The sequence below is a fragment of the Equus caballus genome, chromosome X (genome assembly GCF_041296265.1).
Source record: "Equus caballus isolate H_3958 breed thoroughbred chromosome X, TB-T2T, whole genome shotgun sequence".
Taxonomy (NCBI): domain Eukaryota; kingdom Metazoa; phylum Chordata; class Mammalia; order Perissodactyla; family Equidae; genus Equus; species Equus caballus.
The window spans coordinates 140,650,379-140,671,555 of NC_091715.1; the positions used below are offsets into that span (position 1 = coordinate 140,650,379).

Here is a 21,177-nt window from a genome sequence, read left to right on the forward strand (position 1 = left end):
CATCTGCCACCATTTGTGTTAGCATGGCTGTACTAGGTCATAACAATGGCTGTCACCAATGTCTCAGTCTCTGGAGAGGTCTCACCTCTCACCAAGATGCACCCAGAGCCTAGCAGGTGAGTCTCTTCACCAAAGGACTGTGCAGCTTTCTTTTTGGAGATTTTAGGTTGCCCTCTGAGATGGGAGAATTTATACATGGGGCCTTTAAGAGGCAAGTTTTTTTGGCTTTTGTCCGTAAGCTTTTCTGGGGGTATCCCCCATTGCGGTTAATAGCCAGTGAAGCCAAATAGTAGGACACTCATCTCAGTTGTGCTGAGTCTAAAGGATGCTTATAGTGGTAACAGGCCTGCACTAACATCACCACTTCTCCAGGGAGGGCTGTGTACCTTAGGGTGGCTCCTGCCCAGCCGGCTGTAAAGCTCCATGGCTCATGAATGTGGCTTTTTTCTCTCCAGAAGGAATTTCTGCCTTTTCTGCCTCAGTCAGGACTGTCCCTTGTTGTGGGGGTTCTTTTCATCCAGGTTTCAGTTTTCTTTCCATCGTAATTTTTCCAAGAATAGTTGTGACCTGTTTGTGTTTTTGGGAGGAGTTGAGTTCAGAGTCTGCCTAGCCACTATCTTGACGAGATCTACATGTGTGATTTTAATATAGGTAAGCTGATTAAATTTATCCCATCAAAAGAAATAGACACTCAGACTTATTTTAAAAAGAAATCTAGTTACATGTCATTTCCATGGCATTGCTAAAACAAAATGATAAAGAAAGTAGGAAAATGTATTCAAGCCAAATGCCAAAACAAAGGAAACAGTAAGGACAATATTATCATAGAGAGTAGAAATCAAGGTAAAATGCATTAAACATGTATGAAATGTGTAGTGTAGTTTTTGATAATTCATAACATTAATTCCCCTAACAATCTCAATTTAAAATATAGAAAGCAGAAAATATCAGAAAGACAAGAAAAAGTGGACATATACACAACTATAGTGGGAAATTTTAGCACTTATTTCTCAGAAATGAACAGGTTAAAGAGGTAAAACTAATAACAGAAATATACAAGATTTGATAAATACCATTTAATACATACAAAAGCTTAAAAATGTAAATATGTATTGTGCCAGACTGCTACACTTGGCTATCCAGTTAGTATCTATTTCCAGCCTCCCTTTCACCCAGGTGAGGCCATGCGCCTAAGTTCTTCTGAATGGAATGTAAGCAGCTGTGATGTGTGCAAATTCTGCCTGACTTAACAAAAAAAAAAAAACACTTTCCTTGGACATCCTTTTTCTTGTTCCCAATGCCTGGAACAAAGATGTGTTTGAGTTCCAGCTAAAATCATACAAACAAGGACAACTTTCCAGGGATAGTAAAGCAGCAAAATAGAAGGATTTTGGATCCCATAAAGGCCAGGTGAAGCAAAGCTTTCCCCAACCCTAGGCTATATTAATTAGGACCGTTGTATGAAAGAGAAGTTAATAACTATTTTTCCTTAAGTAATCATATTTCATGATATCTTTGTTACAGGAGCTTGGGCCCACCATAGATAGATGGCAAACAGATAATAGATTATAGATATTTAGATATATATAAGTAGATAGAGTTTGGACCCAACTACCAAAAAAAATCCTTTTTAAATGTTTATGGGGGGGCCAGTCCTGTGGCCAAGTGGTTAAGTTTGCACACTCCACTTCAGCGGCCTGGGGTTTTGCTAGTTCGTATCCTGGGCATGGACATGGCACTGCTCATCAGGCCACATTGAGGTGGCATCCCACATGCCACAACTAGAAGGATCCACAACTAAAATATACAACTATGTACTGGGGGGATTCGGGTAGGAAAAGCGGGGAAAAAAAAAAAAGAAGATTGGCAACAGTAGTTAGCTCAGGCGCCAATCTTCAAAAAAAATGTTTATGGGACATTTGCAAAAGTTGATCATGTACTAGGGAACTAAAAATTTCTTAGTTTCCCCAAATAGAAACATTCAAGCCATATCTTGCACCATAATAGATAGGAAAAATAAGCAAAGATATGATAGACTGATAGGGAGATAGTTAGATGGATGGATGATAGACAAGGGATAGATAGATAGATTAATGAACAAAGTACCTGGAAAATACCACTGTACTTCTAAATAACTCTTGGGTAAAGAGGAAATAAAAAATAAAATATCTAAATGGGTGTGACAGACGATGAGATCACTATGTGTGAATACCTACAGGATGCATGCAAATAACTATATTCAGAGAAAATGTATAGTCTTAAATGCATTCATTAAAAATTATTTAGAAAACAAGAAAAAGCGAAATTAAATAAACTAAGCATTCAATTTAAAAAGCTACCAAAAGGAGCCAGCCCTGATGGCCTAGTGGTTAAAGTTCGGCGCTCACCACTTCAGCGGCCCGGGTTCACTTCCCTGTCATGGAACCACACCACCTGTCTATCAGGTTCCATGCTGTGGTGGCACCTCACATAGAGGAACTAGAATGCCTTACAAGTAGCAGATCCAACCATGTACTGGAGCTTTGGGGAGAAAAAAAAACGAGGGAGATTGACAACAGATGTTAGCTCAGGGCAGCTCATTTCCCTGTGGAAAAGAAAAAAAGCTACCAAAAGAGTAACAATATTAACCCAAGGAATATAGGAACAAGAAAACCATCAAAATAGTATAAGACACTAATGAAATAAAAACTGCACAAACAAGAAAAATAAACTTGATAAAGAAACTCAAAGATCAAGGTAGTTCTCAACAATAAGACAAACCTCTGGCAAGTCTTGAGAAATAAAACTCAAATGGACATGAAAAAGAAGAAAAAGTGACATATAGACATATATTGGAGAATTTAAATCTTAAGATAATACAATGAACCACCTCTAGCTGGAAGACTTGACAACTTATATTAAATTCACAATATTTCAGTAAATAGGTCACTAATATGTTACCAACGTTGACTGAAGTATAGAAAATGAACATGTTCTTTGACTTAGAAACATTCTACTTGTATGAATTCATTCTAAAGATGTACTCACATATATGCAAACTAACATGCATGCAAGGCTACTGGAAGTCCCGGGGTTTATAAGAGTAAAATAATAGAAATAACCTAATGACCTACTAAAGTCATAACTTCCTATCTGGTAACACTTGGCTTCCCATAGGGCGGACCCAGAAAGACTCTAAGAGATTAACTGGCCTGAGACTCTAGTCTCAGACTCTCAAATTAAGCCATAAGCTTTGGTTATAATGATCTGTTTAAATAAAAATCTGGTAGTGGGTACACGGGTGTTTGTATCATTATTTGCACCTTTTTCTTTTGCCTGAGGAAGATTGCCACTGAGCTAACATCTGTGCCAACCTTCCTCTATTTTTTGTGTGTGAGACGCTGGCACAGCATGGTTTGGTGAGTGGTGTGCAGGTCTGCACCTGGGATCCAAACCCACGAACCCCAGGACACCGAAGCAGTGGGTGTGAACTTAACCACTATGCCACTGGGCTGGCCCCTCTAATTTTTTTTTTTAATTTGTCAAAATAAAGCTTTAAATTGTCATTAAAAATGTGATAACTTTCAGTTTCAGCTCTCACATGTAAAGTGCCTAGACGTTTTCACTCCCATCATAATGACAAATAAAAATAGCAAGTAATAGGATATAATGGAGTATATGAGGAAGCCATTTTGTGTAAACCTAATTCGGCCTGACCTTGTCTTTCCAAAAGGGCCTGACCATGGCTGTTGAGCATGCATTGTATATCTGCTTTAGTTAATCCCTATGGCAAGAACAAAGGCCCTTGAGATAAAGGTGAAACTTCCCTCCCCCTCCCATCGTTGGCATTTCCTTAAGGATTAAGCATCTTTCCTTAGGCTAGGAACTGATTGCTGTGCTCACCTGTGACCACCCAGCTCGAGACAATAGACTTGCCTCCTGCTTCACCTGCTGAGATAGCAGACCCACTGCCTGCTGTGTCCATCAGGCGCTGTGCGACAGGGCAATCTTGTGACTATTTGGGGAGGGACATTTCAATCCTATGTGAAACATCCTGTATGTGGGTATATAACCACTCTGTATACCTCACTTCTTTGGTGCCCTTTCTTCCTTTGGGAAGAAAGGTGCCGGGCCATGGTCCTCAGATTTCAGCTCAGAATAAACTCTCCAAAATTTTCATTTATAGATTGGTTATGGATTATTTTCGTTGACAATTACAATAAGGAAGATGCTGAATAAACTGAAAATCAATGACTTTCTTGGACTCATCAGAGAATTGAGGTTACATATAAAACTGCCACTCCAAAATTGGGAACGACAGGTGAATAAATAGAAACACAGCTGAGATCAGCTTACCAGCAGTAAAAGTCACGGGAGCTATAAACTGGTAAGAACACTGAAACGGTGTTACATTAATTAAAAAGAAGGGCTTCAGACTGAAGGGGCTCTAATGCCATGGTGGCCTACATACGCAAACCAAAATCTAGGCCTGTAAATGCCTCAAGGCTATGACAGTGAAACCTAAGGACAGCCAATCACTAACAGCCAACTAGGCTTTCAGCTACAGCCAATCAATAATTTCCTTACTTTGCTTCTTTCTTTCTGTATAAAAGTCTCTCCCCGAGCTCCTGTTAGTGGAGTGCACCTAACCACTTCTGGTTTGACACTGCCCAATTCAAAGTGATTTTTGCTCAAATAACTCTTAAGTTTTTAATATGCCTCAGTTTATCTTTTAACAATGGAGACATGACAAATTTGTGGGGCCTGAATGTGACCAAGTGTGAGACCAAGAAACTCCTGGATGTACAGTCTTAAGGGGCCCCCATACTTTCATGGCTTTTCCCTCCAAAAACCCCGTCAGATTATCACAGTGAGGAGCCAAGAAAAATTGTCTCATGTCTTTGGCAATGGGAGGGGGAGATTAAGCATTTTTAAATATATATAGTGCATTCTGCATAACAAAGACCTACTCTCTAGTGAAAAAGACTTTACCAGAGTCTTATCTCACATAAGCAGAAGGGCAACTACCCTATTCCAGCCACCTCTAGCATTCTTGTCTCACCTAAGCTGGGAGGGGAGAGAAGCATAAATTCTGAAGGACACGAGCCAGGAAAATAGACTCACTAGAAGACTGAGATTTCATCACACGATTATGGAAGGCCTCCCCTCTCCTGCAGCTGACCACCATAACAACGCCTCCATTATAATAAAACAGTAGGTTATAGCTGAAAACGCAAGACACAGAATCTATTTAAGATGTCGTTCCTAGGGAAACCATAAACAACAGAGGAGAAACAAAAACACAGAAATTATATGAATTTTAAGCCTCTTACACCTATAGCTGCAATGCTAGCCAGATGACATAAAACCTCAGACTATAAAGGCCTATTTACTTCAGTTCTAACTGCCAAATATAACATGTCTGGCTTTTCAACAAAATATTACATGACATGCTAAAAGGCAAGAAAAAATACAATCTGAAGAAACAAAGCAAGCATCAGAAAGAGACTCAGATATGACAGAGATGTTGAAATTATCAGACAGGGAATTAAAAATAATTATGACATGTGTTCTGAACTGAAATGGAAAAAGGAGACAATATGCAAGTCAGATAGGTAAGCAGATGTAAACTGAGAAATGGAAACTATGAAAGGTTCAAAAGGAAATGTTAGAAATAAAAAAATACTGTAGCATAAGTTAGGGATGCTTTTGACGAGCTCATCATCAGAGATTGGATATGGCTGAGGAAAGAAGCAGTGAGCTTGAAAATATGTCAATAAAATCCTCCAAACTGAAATAAAGAAGAATGAAAAAAAAAAAAACCCAGAACAGAATATCCAAGAACCATGGGACAATTTCAGATGGTGTAAAATTTAAGTAAGTGGAATACCAGAAGGAGAAGAGAGAGAATTTAGTTTCTAATTTAAACAACACAGTTCCAAATACCTCTGGATCGGGAGAGAAGCCCCAATATAAATTTCTAAATATTTTGAATTAAATTAAAATAAAAATGCAAATATAAAAATTTGTGGAATGTAGCAAAATCAGTGCTTAAGGATAAATTAATAGCACTAAATATATTAGAGAAAAAACATCTAAAATAAAAACCTACTGGAACGTCTAAAAGTGAAAAAACTCACAAGTCTAATGGCTGATGAGAATTCAGAGCAAGAGGAACTCTAATTCATTTTTGGTAGGAATGTAAAATGGTACATTTACTTTGGAAGACAGTTTGTCATTTTCTTAAAAACTGAACATAGTCTCACCGTAAGATCCAGCAAGCGCACTCCTGGCTACGTACCCATCTCATTTAAAAACTTATGTCCACACAAAAACTTGCACATGAATGTTGATAGCTGCTTATTTGATAATCGCCAAAAAATGGAAGCAAGCAAGATGCCCTTCAATAGATGAATGGATAAACAAACTGTGGCACAACTGTACAATGAAACACAATTCATCAATTGAAAAAAAATGACCTACAAGATGTGCAAAGACATAAATGATTCTTAAATGCACATTGTTAAGTGAAAGAAGCCAGTTGGAAAAGGCTAGAGAGTGTATGATTCTATGTACATGACATCCTGGAAAGGGAAAAAGCAAAGAGATGGTAAACATATAGAAAAAGGTTTAAATAGTTTAAGCACAGGGAATTTATCAGGGCAGTGAAGCTATTTTGTATGATACTATAATGATGCATACATGACAGTATGTATTTGTCAAAACAGAAAACTTGATGGCATGCAGAGTAAATATTAACGCATGAAAATGAAAAAGTTAATTTAGAAGGTCAAGGAATCCGTGGATGGAATGCAGATCGTGGCAAAATATTCTAACTGCATTAAAAATGTATGAAACAACCTCACTGCAGGGAAAGTTGCTGCCCTAAGTACCTTTAGAAATGAATGTTACAAGGCTGAAGTCAAAAGGAACTGCACAGGGCCAGCCCAGTGGCGCAGCGGGTAAGTTCGCATGTTCTGCTTTGGTGGCCCGGGGTTCGCCGGTTCTGATCCCGGATGCAGACATGGCACCACTTGGCAAGCCATGCTGTGGTAGGCGTCCCACATATAAAGTAGAGGAAGATGGGCACTGATGTTAGCTCAGGGCCAGTCTTCCTCAGCAAAAAGAGGAGGATTGGCAGTAGTTAGCTCAGGGCTAATCTTCCTCAAAAAATAAAATAAATAAATAAAAGGAACTGCACAGAAGCACTGTACTCCAGTTGGTGCAGTTGTTTCCCACAGCAGTACAGGTGAACAATCCTGAAACTACCGTACATGTATAGTGGAACTGAACAATTACATGGATTGAACAATAAATTCAACTGGTGGTGGGAGGCAGATTTCTCACTGTTGCAGGGGGATGTTATAGGTAAGCAAACGGAGGAGGCTAGAGTGATCTTTGTGATAATGGATTAGAGTTGGAGACATCAGTATAAACTCACATTCAGCTTAAAATAGATACAGATGGTTCCATATATAAATATTTACAGGTATGTGTATTTACACAGGTTAATACAGACATACATATTTCATTGCTCTGTTAGCTGACAGAGCCTATGATGTAACAAGGCCCCAGTAGCAGCAAGGATACCTAGTACAGAGATTGAGGTTTCTTAAAACCATCCAACCAAAGGACCTAGGAATCCTTGGAGAAATGCTGGTCCTAGGACTGGGGCAGTAAATATACAAACAGTCTGGGGTATCTTTTAGTGTCAGAAAGTAAGGTCAGAAGAACATGTTAAGGCACGCCACAAATGTTGCATTCAGCAAAATCCACACTATGGGAGCCTGGACAGAACTCAAATCTTGTCTTTTTAAAATATTAAGTGCAAGGAAAGAGAGGTAATGTGGGAAAGAATTATAGATTAAAAAGATTTAAGGGACATCAAAAACAGCTGCAGTGATTAGCTTATATTTGGGCACCGATTCAAAGAAACTGGTGTTTTTTGAAGTATACATCTGCCAGGTAAACATGAAAAATACCTGGACATTTGATGATCACTTATTTAAACTTTTGAAAAGATAATTGTATTGGATTTATATTTCACAAGAGAGTCCTTATCTTTTCTAAATCCATGTAAAATATTTAGAAATAAAAGGGCATAATGTTTTAGATATGCTTCAAATTGCTCTAGTAGCAAGAAATGGGGGACGGTGAGGGTATAATCGGAACCGGATTGTACTGACGATTGTTGATGCCGAGTGCCAGGTGTACTGGGTTCATTATAATGTTCTCTTTATTTTGCATATGTTTGATAATTTCTGTAATAAAAAGTTTTGACTATAAATGCCATGCCATTAAATTTGAAATCCTAAGTGAAATTGACCACCTAAAGTTTAATCAAACAATAGAAACTGAAGCTGTATTCAAAACTCAAGCCACTGTCAAATGTTCCAGGACAAGGCAGTTTTGGGGAAAAAACAAACTACCATCTTATGTAAACTCTTCCAAAGCATACAAAAATGGGCAATTATTCAACTCATTTTGCCAGGCTAGTACTCCTTGATTCAAAAACCAGGTGAGAACACCCCATGAAAAGAAAACTTGAGCCAAGCTCACTCACACAGCAGCAAATGTTCTAAATAACTTAATAGCATATTCAACACAGCAGTGAATTAAATGAACAAAGACACTGTGTCTGAGGAATAAAAATATGATTTGACGTTAGAAAATACCTTCAATTATAATTCCCTGTACAAATTAGAGAAGAAACATTGATCATATCAATGGGTACATAATAAGCCTTTGAAAGAAATTCAACGCAAGTGCACGGTAAAAAAAAAAACAGATAAACATTAGAATAGAACTTCAATTTCCAAGTCTATAGCAAACACACTTAAATGTGAAATGTTAGAAGAATTTCCATCAAAGTCAGGGACAGACAACACAAAAATGTAAGCTCTCTCCTCTACTGTTCAAAACTGCACTGGAACGCATAGAACTATGGATATCAAAATAAATAAAATATGAGTATTGAAAAGAAAGATAATATTTGGTGACAATATTATCTGTAAAATACTTTTATCTATAATATTATATCTATTCAAAGGAATAGGTAGATGGAATAGTCAGATGAATAAGAGACTTCAGAAAAATGTTACATGGAAGATCATTATAGCAAAATCAAGAACCTTGCCACATAAAAGCAATAACTAATTAGAACTTGTATTGAAAATATCCCAGTCACAACTGCAACAAAGTCCAAAAATTACCTGAAAAGAATCCCAACAACAATGTACAAGATATTAATGGAGGCAAATGTAAGAGTTTGCTGATAGGTTCAGCTAAAAGAAGTCTCTAATAAATAGAGCAGTAAAACATATTTGTTAATGGGGAAGAATATTATAAAGATGTGAATTCTCCTTAAATTATTTACAGTTTTAGTGCCTTACCTGTAGATACCAAGATGATCATCAAATTCACACTGCTGACTTCCACTCCCCAAATCAATCCTCAATAACTATAGAAGGCAGAGGGGGGGAAATCAACAACAAAATCTGAACAACCAAACAGGAGAAAGCTCTGGGGGAGACTGCAGATTGCGGTGAGCTGGTACTTGTGTTTGGGTGGGGCGTGGGCAGCGGCAGCCAAGTTGGGAGGGCCTGTAGGCTGCATGGATGCAGATGACGGGATGGGGAGGAGGAAAGGCTTCAAACTTCTGCTCCTGCCTCACTGCACACATCTGAAGCAGGCCCTCAGGCCACACAGGCCAGTGGCCCTGGGGCAAAAGCAGGACAGCCAGAAAGATGGGATGATTTAGATAGTAGGGCCCCAAAGTCTGTGCTAATAACCACCTGAAACCCTTTTAGTGTGTTAAAATCAGAAATAAATAGAAACCAGCCTTGAAAATTCCCTGAGCAGACAAAATCAGTTTAGTCATACAAACAGTTTAATTCAGTTTATTTTGCAAGACTAACTTGACCCGAGTCGTTTCTTGCTTATACCTCTGGAAATCATAAGCAAAACTTAAACCATTTCCCAAAATTGACATGAGGTAACCACTAACCAATTCCCTGTCATTCAAGAAAACTCCAGTATTATAACCAATCACTGTGAAGAATAAACAGTCACTGCGTTCCCACTGTTGTAAGCTGCTCTATAACAATAGCCCCCTGAGCCTCACTCCATGTCTGCTTTGAGTGTTCCCAGTTCGGAAACTGTCTTTTGGGTGCGTACACAATAAACTTTACTAATTACGACTTCAGTGATTCATTGGTTTTACTTGTTATTTCTGAACTTTTGACAAGTGGGTAAGGATTAGCCTTTCAAACATTATTTTAATAGAAGATGAAGACTGGACTGGAAACAGAACAGGAAGTATCAGTGATCCACACATAGTAAGTGAGATATTCTTTCATGAAATTCTACGCATTCTAAATACACACTTGGTAGATATGTAAAATATATTTTTTACTAGGAATGAGGGTTAAGAAAATGAAAACAGCTGCACTGGAGGATCTAGTGTTAGATAACCTCAAAATAGCAGGACATCCCCAAATCCTGTTGCTCAGCCTTTGCGGAGTACAAAATACATCTTTTAGAACAAAATGTTTCTGGAGTCTGGCTGGCTGGTGAAGAGACACCATTGGAAGGTGTGCTTCTCTGCCCTTCCTCCGCTGGTGGTGGGCACTGCAGCTTCATATTAGCATCTAGTCTGGGACCCAGGGGTGTCATTCTCTGCAAGGGTTGCAGCTGGGCAAATGCTCAGAGCTGCTAGGGAGGGAGCATCTCCCAGCCAGCATTTAATCAAGGAGCCAGGAGCCTAGATGAGGACCCTCACGAGTGAGGACTGAGGGTGGGGAGGCTCACCCTCCCCAGGGGGCCCATAGAATCCACGTCCACCCCGATGACAGCCCTGGGAGACCAAGGTAGAGCTGTGAGGCTCAGAGCCCCCATCGTTTCTGCCTCAGGGGCTCTCAGAGCAGTGAGAGCCTTGGCCGGAAGGAAGCCAAGGGACTCAGGACAGCAGCGAGAGGAGTCTCAGGCCCTGCCGGGAGTCAAGGTGAGGATCTTGAAGCAGCATTTAGACAACCTCCCATCCCAGAAAAGAGGGGTCCCAGCATCACTGCTGTCCCTGCAGTCAGCCCCTAGAGACCCTAAATCAGGGAAATATGATGGCCCCTCACTTCCTTCTGGGGAAGAGGGGATGCAGATCCCAAGGAAATGAGGCTTGGATACAGAGTGCATCTTCAGATCAGCAGTGAAAGGAGTCCCAGTACCTGCCAGGAGTCAAGGTAAGGACTCTAAGGAAGGACTGAAAGGACCCTCGACCTCAAAACAGAGAGGCCCTCAGCCCTGCCTGCCCTGCCCCTGCGATCAACCCTGGCAGACCTCAGGAAGACATAGCCCAACATGGTGGCCTCTGACTTCCGCCGGGGGAGGGGGTCTTAAGGAGGGGAAAACCTTGATTTGAAGGAGCTGGACGCAGGTCAGCAGAGGGAATGGCCCATGACCTGTCAGCAATCAAGTTGAGGACCTGAGGGAGGATTGAGGGGACCCTGGACTACAGAGGGGACTCCCACCCACAACAGAAACCCACCCTTTCTGTCAGCCCAGGGAAGCCCCACTGCGGTCTGGCCAGATGTAGTATTTCTTCACTTCTACCTTGGGATACTGAAGGAGGGCTGGCTTGGTATGAGGCAAGTGTCCTCAGGTCAGCAGAGGAAGGGGTCCCAGGCCCTGCCAGACGTGAAGGTAAGTAAGGACCTGAGGGAGGACAAAGAGATTCTGGACCCCAGACAGAATCAGTCCTGGGAGGCCGCTGGGCGGCATGACCACATGTGGCGTTTCCTGACTTCCACATCTGAGTATGGGAGACTGGAGACTTGGTCAAAGGACAGGGCCTGAGGTCAGCAGAGGGGAGGGCCCCGAGAAGAGATGCTGAGGGAAGAATGAGGGCACCTGGGACCCCAGAACAGAAGACACTCTACAGAAATACGCCCCTGCTGTCAGTCTTGGGAGGTTCCGGAACAGCTTTCTGACTGAAGCTACCCCTCCATTTGCTCTCGGGAATCTGAAGGAGGTGAGGCCTTCATCTAAGGGGGCAGCATAAGGCCAGCAGAGGAAGGGCATTCAGGCACCACCAGGAGTCAAAGTATGACTGAGGGAGGAATGAGAGAGACTTCTACTTGAGAACACCCAAGGGCATCACGGAAACCTGACCTGCTCCGCTTTCAGCTCTAGGAGATGCCCATCATGGCTGTCTGACCGATAGCACCCTCCTTTCAGCCAGGGGAGTCTCAGGGAGGTGAGAGCTTTAGACTGAGGGGCCACACTCAGGTCAGCAAAGGGAGGAGTCCCAGGCTCTGGCCCCTGTCAAGGTGAAGACTCTGAGGGAGGACTAAGGTGACCCTGAACTCAAGAACATAGGGGGCTACGGCTCCTCCCCTGCCACTGCTATCAGCCTTGGGAGACCCCGGGCATGATGGCCAGGTGTTGTGTACCCTCACTTCTGTCTTGGGGATCTCAGGTAGGTAAGAGTCTTGGTCTGAGAGCAGCAGACTCAAGTCAGCAGAAGGAAGAGGCCCAGGCCCTGCCAGGAATCAAAGTATAGACCCCTGGTGAGGACTGACCATACCTATGCACTCCAGAAAGGAACTCACAGATTCTGACTGTTGCCAATTGTCAGCCCCAGGAGGATTCTAGTAAGACTGGCATCCACTTCTGCCACAGGCTGGGGTTGGGGAGGGGTCTCGGGGAGGTGAAGCATTGGCTGGAGTGGGTGATATCAGGTTAATCCAGGGCAGTGGTCCAAGCCCTGCCAGAAATAAATATGGATATCCTGAGAGAGGACTGAAGGAACCCTGCCTACCCCACAACAGAGAAGCCTCAGCCCCTACTGTTAACCCTGGGAGACCCCTGGCCGGGGGAGGCCACAGATGTGGAACCTCATCGCTTTTGTTCTGCAGCTCCCAGGGAAGTGAGAGCCTTGGTCTGAGGGGCAACATCAGGGCTGTAGAGGGTGGAGTCCTATGCCTTGCCAGGAGTCTAGGGGAGGACCCTAAGGGAGGATTGATGGTATCTCCCACCCCAGAACACAGAGGGGTGCCCACAGAAATCTACTCTTATCTCGCTGGCAGCCCTGGGAGACTCCAGGCAGGACTTTTAGGCTGAGGCACCCCCTTGTTTCCAGCTTAGAGGTGTCAGGGAGGTAAGGGCCTTGGTCTGAGGGGGCCCAACTTAGGTCAGAAGAGCAAGGCTTGCAGACCCTGCGAGGCATCAAGTTGAGGACCCTAAGGGATGACTCAGGAGACCTCTCACCCCAGAGAAAGTAAACCCCCACCCTCTCCTTGTCATCCCTGTGTGGCTCAAAGTTGTGGTGGCCAGATGTATTGAACTACCATTTCCACCTTAGACAATTCACCCCAGAATAGTGGGGACCTGACAAAGTCCAGGTGTACTCAGGCAAGGGAGGGCCTTGGCCTAAGGGAGCCAGACTCAGGTTAGGAGAGGGAAGAATCTCAGGCCATGCCAAGCGGCAAGAGTTCTCAGGGTGAGAACTGAGAAGACACCTCGGATCTGAACAGATGGAATCCCAGCCTTACTTTGCCCCTTGTGCTGGCCATGAGAGGATGTGGAACACGGTGGCTGTCTGTGGTGCCCCTCACATCCACCTTCACTGTCTCACAAAGGTGAGACTTTGGTCAAAAGGAGGGTGGCCTCAGGTCAACAGAGGGAGTTGTCCCAGGCCCTGCAGGGTGTCGAGGTGAAGACTAAGCAGACCACCCATCCCAGGACAGATGGAACCTGCAGAATTTGGTCACCCCTTCTTGTCCCTTGGTGCCTCCTGTTAGCCCCTGGTCAGGTGTTGCCAGATGTGGGCCCCCTTACTTCCTTCTGCCCAGTCTCAGGATTGTGTGGTCTTGTTCTGAGAGGTTTGCCTCAGGTCAGTAGAGGGGCGGGGCCCAGGCCCAGCCAGGGGAAATGTAAGGACCCTGAGTGAGCTCGGAGGGGACCACTCACCCCAGAACAGTGGGGATCTCACAGAGTCCGGCCCACACCTCCTGGCAGCCCTGGGGGTCCAGGGCTGTGCTTGCAGTCTGAGCCCAGAGGTGCCCCGTGTTTCCTCTTACAGGGGCTCCAGGAACCTGGAGGTGAAGGCCTTGGTCTGAGGCTCATACCCTCAGGTCGCATAGGAGAGGAGGCCCAAGCAGTGCCAGGAGTCAAGGTGAGGTATACACCCCAAATGTGCATCCAGGGCCTCCCCCACACCAGAACCGAGAAGACCCTGCAGACCCTGAGGCCACACCACCCCAGCCCACCGCCTGCCCCAGAACCTCGGGCTGTGCTGGGTGCTCCCTGATGAGCCCTATCACTTCTTCCTTCAGATCCCTAGGGCACAGGCCACCCTGGAGCACCGGGCCCTGTGATGCCAAGAGCACCCCTAACAGGAGACCTGTAATTTGCTTTTTTCAGTGCCGCCAAAGGTGTGTTTCTCAGCTGAGGCGACTCACACTCTCTCTCTCCCCCAGCCTCCAAGGTCCCAATCGGTCACCTGCCCACATTCCAGCTGGCTGCCTGACACGTTGTCATGAATCTAGGTCAAGTGGGTGGCTCTGCAAGTGTGAGGAAGACCATCAGGACCCAAGAGAGACCCAGGGCCTGGTGGATGCACAGCTGTCTGGGGCTGAGGAGGAGGAGGCCATATCCCCCTCATCCTCCCCCTCTGTCCCCTTCCTGGGCACCCTGGAGGAGGTGGCTGTGGCTGCAGCCCTGAGTCCTCCCCAGGGCCCTAAGAGTGCCCGGCCCTCCAGCTCTGCCATGGCAGCCACTCCTTGGAACCAGTCCGGAGGCGATGGCTACAGCAGCCAAGATGAGGAAGGGCCAAGCACCTGGGAGGACCCGGGAGACGCCGACTCCTCGCTCCAAGATACACTAAGTCTGAAATTCACTGACCTGGTAGGGTTCCTGCTGCTCAAGTATCGCACAAAGGAGCCCACCACAAAGGCGGAGACGCTGAATACGGTCCTCAGAGATTACCAGGACCACTTCCCTGTGATCTTCAGACAAGCCTCTGAGCACATGCAGCTTGTCTTTGGCATTGACGTGAAGGAAGTGGACCCCAGTGACCACGCCTATGTCCTGGTCACCACCCTGGGCCTCACCTACGATGGGATGCTGAGTGGTGAGCAGAGCATGCCCAAGACTGGCCTCCTGGTGATGCTCCTGGGTGTGATCCACCTGCAGGGTGACTGTGCCCCCGAGGAGGACGTCTGGGAAGCACTGAGTGTCATGGGGGTGCGTGCTGGGAGGGAGCACTTCATCTATGGGGAGCCCAGGGAGCTTATCACTAAAGTTTGGGTGCGGGAGCAGTACGTGGAGTACCGGCAGGTGCCCAGCAGCGATCCTGCACCCTACGAGTCCCTGTGGGGTCCCAGGGCCCACGCTGAAACCAGCAAGATGAAAGTCCTGGAGTATTTGCTCAGGGTCAGTAGCAGGGATCCCAATCCCTTCCTCCACCTGTGTGAAGAGGCTGTGAGTGATGAGGAAGGGGCACCTGAGCCCGAGGGCGGCCAGGCACGGGGCAGGCCCATGCCCAGCACCTTCTCTCAGGAAGGCCCTGTGTCAGTAATGGGGACACAAGGATAAGCAGGAAACCCCCCACCCATAGAATGAGAGTCTGGGAGCCACAGTACCAGAAGAAAGGTGGTGAGGTGTCCCCTCCAGGACGAGTCAAAGAAGGTGGGAGGTGGTGCGGCCCCAGGGGAGCGCGCTCACGTGTAAAGCCCCCGAGCCAGGGCAGTGTGGGTCTTCGGGAAACTGCGATTCCTTCTGTGGGAGTTGGTTGTCATGAAGCTCGGTGGTGGCAATGGCCAGACTCACAGTGTGTCTTAGGGCTGAGGGGCAAGTCTGAAATGGAAAATTGCTCTGAAGAGTTTCTTAGGGATCTCAGGTAACCAGACAGAAATCTCCTCCTGGGCAGGAAGGGAAGGTGTTCTGGGCTCTTGTCGCATTGCAGTTGAACACAGTGAAGAACGGCGAGTTTGACATCCATTATCTGTAAGGATTTCACAAGAAATACGGTCACATTCCTTTGAAGTGTTTCCCAGAAGTCAGTGGCCTGGCACTCCTCTCCCAGGCCTGGGAGAGCCAGAGCCCACAGCATAAATTAGGTGTTAATCTTAATTGAGTTTAATTGGCCAATTGTAATCAAGGGCTAGATTTTGGTGGGATGAAATGAATGGAAGTAGTGGTCTGGATGAAGAGCAGCTTGGAGGGAGGCAAGGAGTCGGTCCTTGACTCTGTTTCTAGGAGCTCTGTGTTCCATCCAGCTGGGAAGACTCCCCCACCCCCGAATTTTCACATATATCCTCTAGCTGGGAAGATCTACTGAGTTTCATTTGTGAAACATCCTTTTTGGCTCATTAGTTATTTCGTGTCCTGTTGAGCTGCATGTTCTCTAATACGACCTGGACAACAAACACACAAAATCCCAGAGGAGAGAGTGGAAGGTCTGGGATCAAAACAATCCTAGAAATAACTGCCAGTCCTCAAAGTTCCCATGTATACCAGGCACTGTGCCAGGTGTTTGCCACACATCCCATCCGTTCCCGCAGTCCTACAAGACAGGGCTCACCAACCCACTGCCTTCGCAGAGGAAGAGCCCGAGGGTCATAGCGCTTGGTAACTTTCCCAGGATCACATGTCTAGTAAGCGACAGAGAGACTAGACCCGGGTCTGGAGTCATCTAGAGCCCACGCTGTTGCCACCCATCCCAGCCTGCGGCCCACCTTCTGACTCCTCATTCATTTCTCTTCTCATTTCTCCATGATGTCTCTCAGGTGACAAAATTAGGACCCTGAGGCCCAGGTAGTGAAAGCAGGCCTAAAGAAGGAAGGCAACAATGAGAATCAAATACAATTTGGGGATGCTCCGAGGCTTGTTGAGAGCTGACTCCTCTGGGTGTCGCCATTTCTGTCCAGTCCCAGCACTTTTCTGCATGACAGCACCCTTCCCCTGGTCTTCCCCTGTGCGCCCTCCTGTCCAAGTCTGGAACATGTCACCTGACATACTCGTCACTGCTCCATCCTCTGAAGGTTGCACAGAACCTCCTGCCCTCCCCCTGACACAGAGCTTTCCTACTCCGTACAGGGGTCCAGGGGCCCTCCCATATCTCAGCCTCAATCCCGGAGAGCCACAGCCGCTTACATGGAGAAGGTCACTCCGGACTGTGACATTTAGACACCTGGTCATCCCTCCCTGGGAGCCTTCGACACACTCACTGTTTGCCAAATGGGCTGTGAGTAGAGTATGATGGCGCCTATAATCTACTGGGACCTGGGATACAACCCTGAAGTTATACAGACTGTTTGTGAAACGACCCTGTGTTTGCAATAGGACTTTAGCAGGCTCCTTATTTGATGCTGGGAACTGAACACGTACACAGAGGAAAGAGCTGATTTAGCTGGTCAGAAATTAATGCCTCGTCACAAGCGGTAGATGAGGAGGAATCATCCGCTGAAGCCGAATTCCTATGAACCCTGGAATCCTCCTAGGAGGTGAGAAATGGTTCTCTAGTGGATATGTTGGGTCAAATTCACAAAGAAAAAACCACCATTCTCCCACTGTTCTTGTCTGGTACCTGCCCCCCCCCCCCCGGAAAGTCCTGTCTTTCAGTGAGCCTGGGGGCACCTGTGCCGCTGTTCAAGGAAGTTCAGTCACTTCCTTGTGGAGGGTAGCTGAGACCCACAGGCTAAGATTTCACCCCTGCATCAGAAGGAAGCCTACTGAGATTATAGGCGGTATTGCAAAGGGAGTGCAGAAAAGTGCCATAGAGCGAAGAAGGCAACCCTACCTGCTGAGATTGACAGGATCCTCTTAAAATGAGATGTGGTTCTGTATTTGAGAGCATCTGTTGCATAGTAGGCACTTAACACTTCAGAGAATTTCAAGGCAAACCTGACCTCAGAAACTCACCCACACAATGAACACGGATGTTGTCATAACAAGTTATAATTGTTGCTTTGTGTTGGGCACCTACTATGTAACGGGGCATGGGAGAGACTTCAGTGCTCATCCATATCTCGTCCAGCTGTTATTCCTGGACACAGGAGACACTACATTGCCAGGCCACTTGTAGTTATGAAGGGACATGTGACAAGCCTTTGCCATAGAGACCTGAGCAGGAGCATTGTGTGTCACATCCAGGCATTTGAGAGCCTGTATGCCAGTTCCATGCTCTCTCCCACGATTCACCAGCAAACGTGGTAACCCCGTGTTTGATGGTGGAACCACAAGATGGAAGCAGCCTGCATCTCTGGGTCGCCTAGAGCAGAGGGCCTCTGGCTAACTGCATCAGAATTTATGTGCACAAATAAGACACTTTTCTTGTGTTAACCTTTCAAATGTCATGGTTTTTCTGTTGCATCAGCTATTGCTTACACTGACACAGCTACTTTTCTATTGCTAGGTTTATATAAATATTTTATAATATAGAGATTACTATATATTGCATTATTATATATGACATATATTGCATATATTCTTGTTGCAAAAAAAACTTCCAAAAATAGAGGTAAATCACAATTTCTTTCTTTATAAAATTCTTCCCCAATTCAGCCCCCTCCTCTAAGGTCACCACAAATAACATATTGCTGTACATTATTTCAAAGCTTATTCTAGGATTTTTCATCCATAAATATGCTGTGAGATGTGTGGCATTTTTAATGTACATAGGTAATAACATACATGTTGATCTATCATGTGCCTTTGCTGCTTAATAAGATGGATGCAGGATATTCCCATGACAGCACATATCAATCTACCTCACTTAAGAAAGCCAACAAATAACCCGATTCCAAAATGGGCAAAGGACTTGAATAGACATTTCTCTAAAGAGGATATACACATGGCCAATAAAACAAATGAAAAGGTGCTCAACATCAGTGATCATCAGGGAAATGCAAACCAAAACCACAATGAGATATGAACTCACGACCATCCAGATGGTTACTATCAAAAAAAAAAAAACCCCACAAAATAACATGTGTGGGCGAGGATGTGGAGAAATTGGAACCCTTGTTTAGTGTTGGTGGGAATTTAAGATGATACAGCAGCTGTGGAAAACAGTATGGCAGTTCCTCAGAAAATTAAAAATAGAGGTCAGCCCAGTGGCACATTCTGCTTCAGCGGCCCGGGGTTCACCGGTTTGGATCCCAGGTGCAGACATGGCATCACTTGACAAGCCATGCTGTGGCAGGCATCCCACATATAAAGTAGAGGAAGATGGGCATGGATGTTAGCTCAGGGCTGGTCTTCCTCAGCAAAAAGAGGAGTATTGGAAGCAGACGTTAGCTCAGGGCTAATCTTCCTCAAAAAAAAATTAAAAATAGAATTGTTATATGATCCAGCAATCCCACTTCTGAGTATATACCCAAAAGAGGTGAAAGCTGGATCTCAAGAAGATATTTGTACACCCACATTCATAGTAGCATTATTCATAATAGCTAAATGTGGGTGTTATATTGTGTTTTATAAGAAAAATATATATTCGGTCTTTCTCATGACCAAAATATATTTTCCATATATATTTGCTCTTTGTCTACCGTTCCTGACTCACAGCTCCCAAATCACTTGGAATTTCCTAGGTGTTGAGAATGACAGAGGTGTCTCTGGTTATGTTATTGAGATGACTTTTGGAGTCCACCCAAGGATGGGGGCTGGTTGACATGAGAATGTCGGGGAAGTGGGAGAATCCTCCCCTACCCCTGCTTTTCCTTAAGGTTCCTATGGCTGGTCAAATAGTCAAAGAGGCAGGTTGTGAGGAGAAAATCAAACAAAATTTCATAGCATGTATACATGGGAGAAACCCAGAAGAAACTGAGTAACTCAGCCGTCTGGCTGAGGCTGCCTGTTTAAGTATCTTCAGCTACAGACAAGGAGGATGTTGGGGATAGTGATTTGGGGCTTCAAAGGGGAGGAAGACAATTTACATAGAGATGGAATGCAAATGCTTGTTAAACAGGTTTTGCTAGGCCAAAAATGGGTTTGTTGGTGTCCTTTTATCACACCTATTTTACATCATACTATAACTATCATATGGTATGAGCTCCTTCCTGGAACAGGCCTTCTATGTTAAGGTTTTTTAGGCAGTTTGTGGGGGAAACTTAGGATGCTCTTCCTGAGTCTTTTGAGCCTTTATTGTCTTCAGCTTGAAATAGTCCGCATACCAGAGTGGCGCATCTTGGGGCAGCCTGCCATGAACCCCATCAAGAACCAACCAGGTGATTAGAGGGTTGGAACTTTCTGTCCCATCCCACCTCTACTCCACCCACCCCTGACCTCTGTGGAGGGGAGAGGGCCTAGTGAATTAATGACCAGTAGCCAATGATTTAATCAACCAAGACAAAGTAATGAAGTCTTCATGAAAACCAAAGAAGACAGGGTTCAGAGAGCTTCCAGGTTGGTGAACACGTGGAGGTGTGGGGGGAGCGGCCTCTCTGGAGAAAGCAAGGAAGCTTCATGCCCCTTCCTATGTACCTTAGTCCCTATCAGCTCTACATCTGGCTGTCCCTGAGTTATATCCTTTCACAATAATCCAGTTATCTAGTAAGTGACATGTTTCTCAGAGCTCTGTGAGCTGCTCCAGAAAATTAATTGAACTTGAGGAGGGGGTCATGGGAACCTCTGATTTCTAGCCAGTTAGTCAGAAGTACAGGTAATAACCTACGTTTGCAATTGGCACCCTGAGTTGGAGGGCGTCGTGGGAACCTCCAACCTGTAGCCATTCAATGAGAAGCACGGGTAGCAACCTGGACTTGTGACTGGCATCTGAAGTTGAGGGGGGGCAATCTTGTAGGACTGAACCCTTAACCTGTGGAATCTGCTACTGTCTCTGGGTAGATAGTGTGAGAACTGACTTGAATTCTTGGACACCCTGCTGGTGTCTGAGAATTGCTTGTTGTGTGTGTGGGAACTACCCCCCGCCAATGTGGAAATTGAGTCTCAGAACACTAAAAGAGCAAGAGCAAACCAACAGGTGACTGAATAGCAAAATGTGGTACAAACATACAATGGAATACTATTCAGCCTTAAAAAGGAAGGGAATTCTGACATAATCTGGTGAAAACTAATATACAGAAACCTTATTTCAAATGGAGTCAGGAAGCAAGAAGAGAGAACACTCATGCATGAGCCTCTCAATGCACACTATAGACTCCAAGAGGAAGAGGCATAACTTGCATCTCCCACAGGAAGTGA

At 45.0% G+C, this 21,177-nt stretch overlaps 1 protein-coding gene across 1 annotated transcript; it reads left to right on the plus strand.

Annotated features, from left to right (window-relative positions):
• The first annotated feature begins 14,049 nt into the window (after positions 1 to 14,049).
• Positions 14,050 to 18,320, plus strand: LOC100069829 (melanoma-associated antigen 10-like). Its single transcript, XM_070257784.1, has 2 exons — positions 14,050 to 14,146; positions 14,451 to 18,320. Exon 2 carries the CDS (start codon positions 14,740 to 14,742, stop codon positions 15,565 to 15,567), a length of 828 nt encoding a protein of 275 aa, XP_070113885.1. The 5' UTR covers positions 14,050 to 14,146; positions 14,451 to 14,739; the 3' UTR covers positions 15,568 to 18,320.
• The last annotated feature ends 2,857 nt before the right edge of the window (positions 18,321 to 21,177 follow it).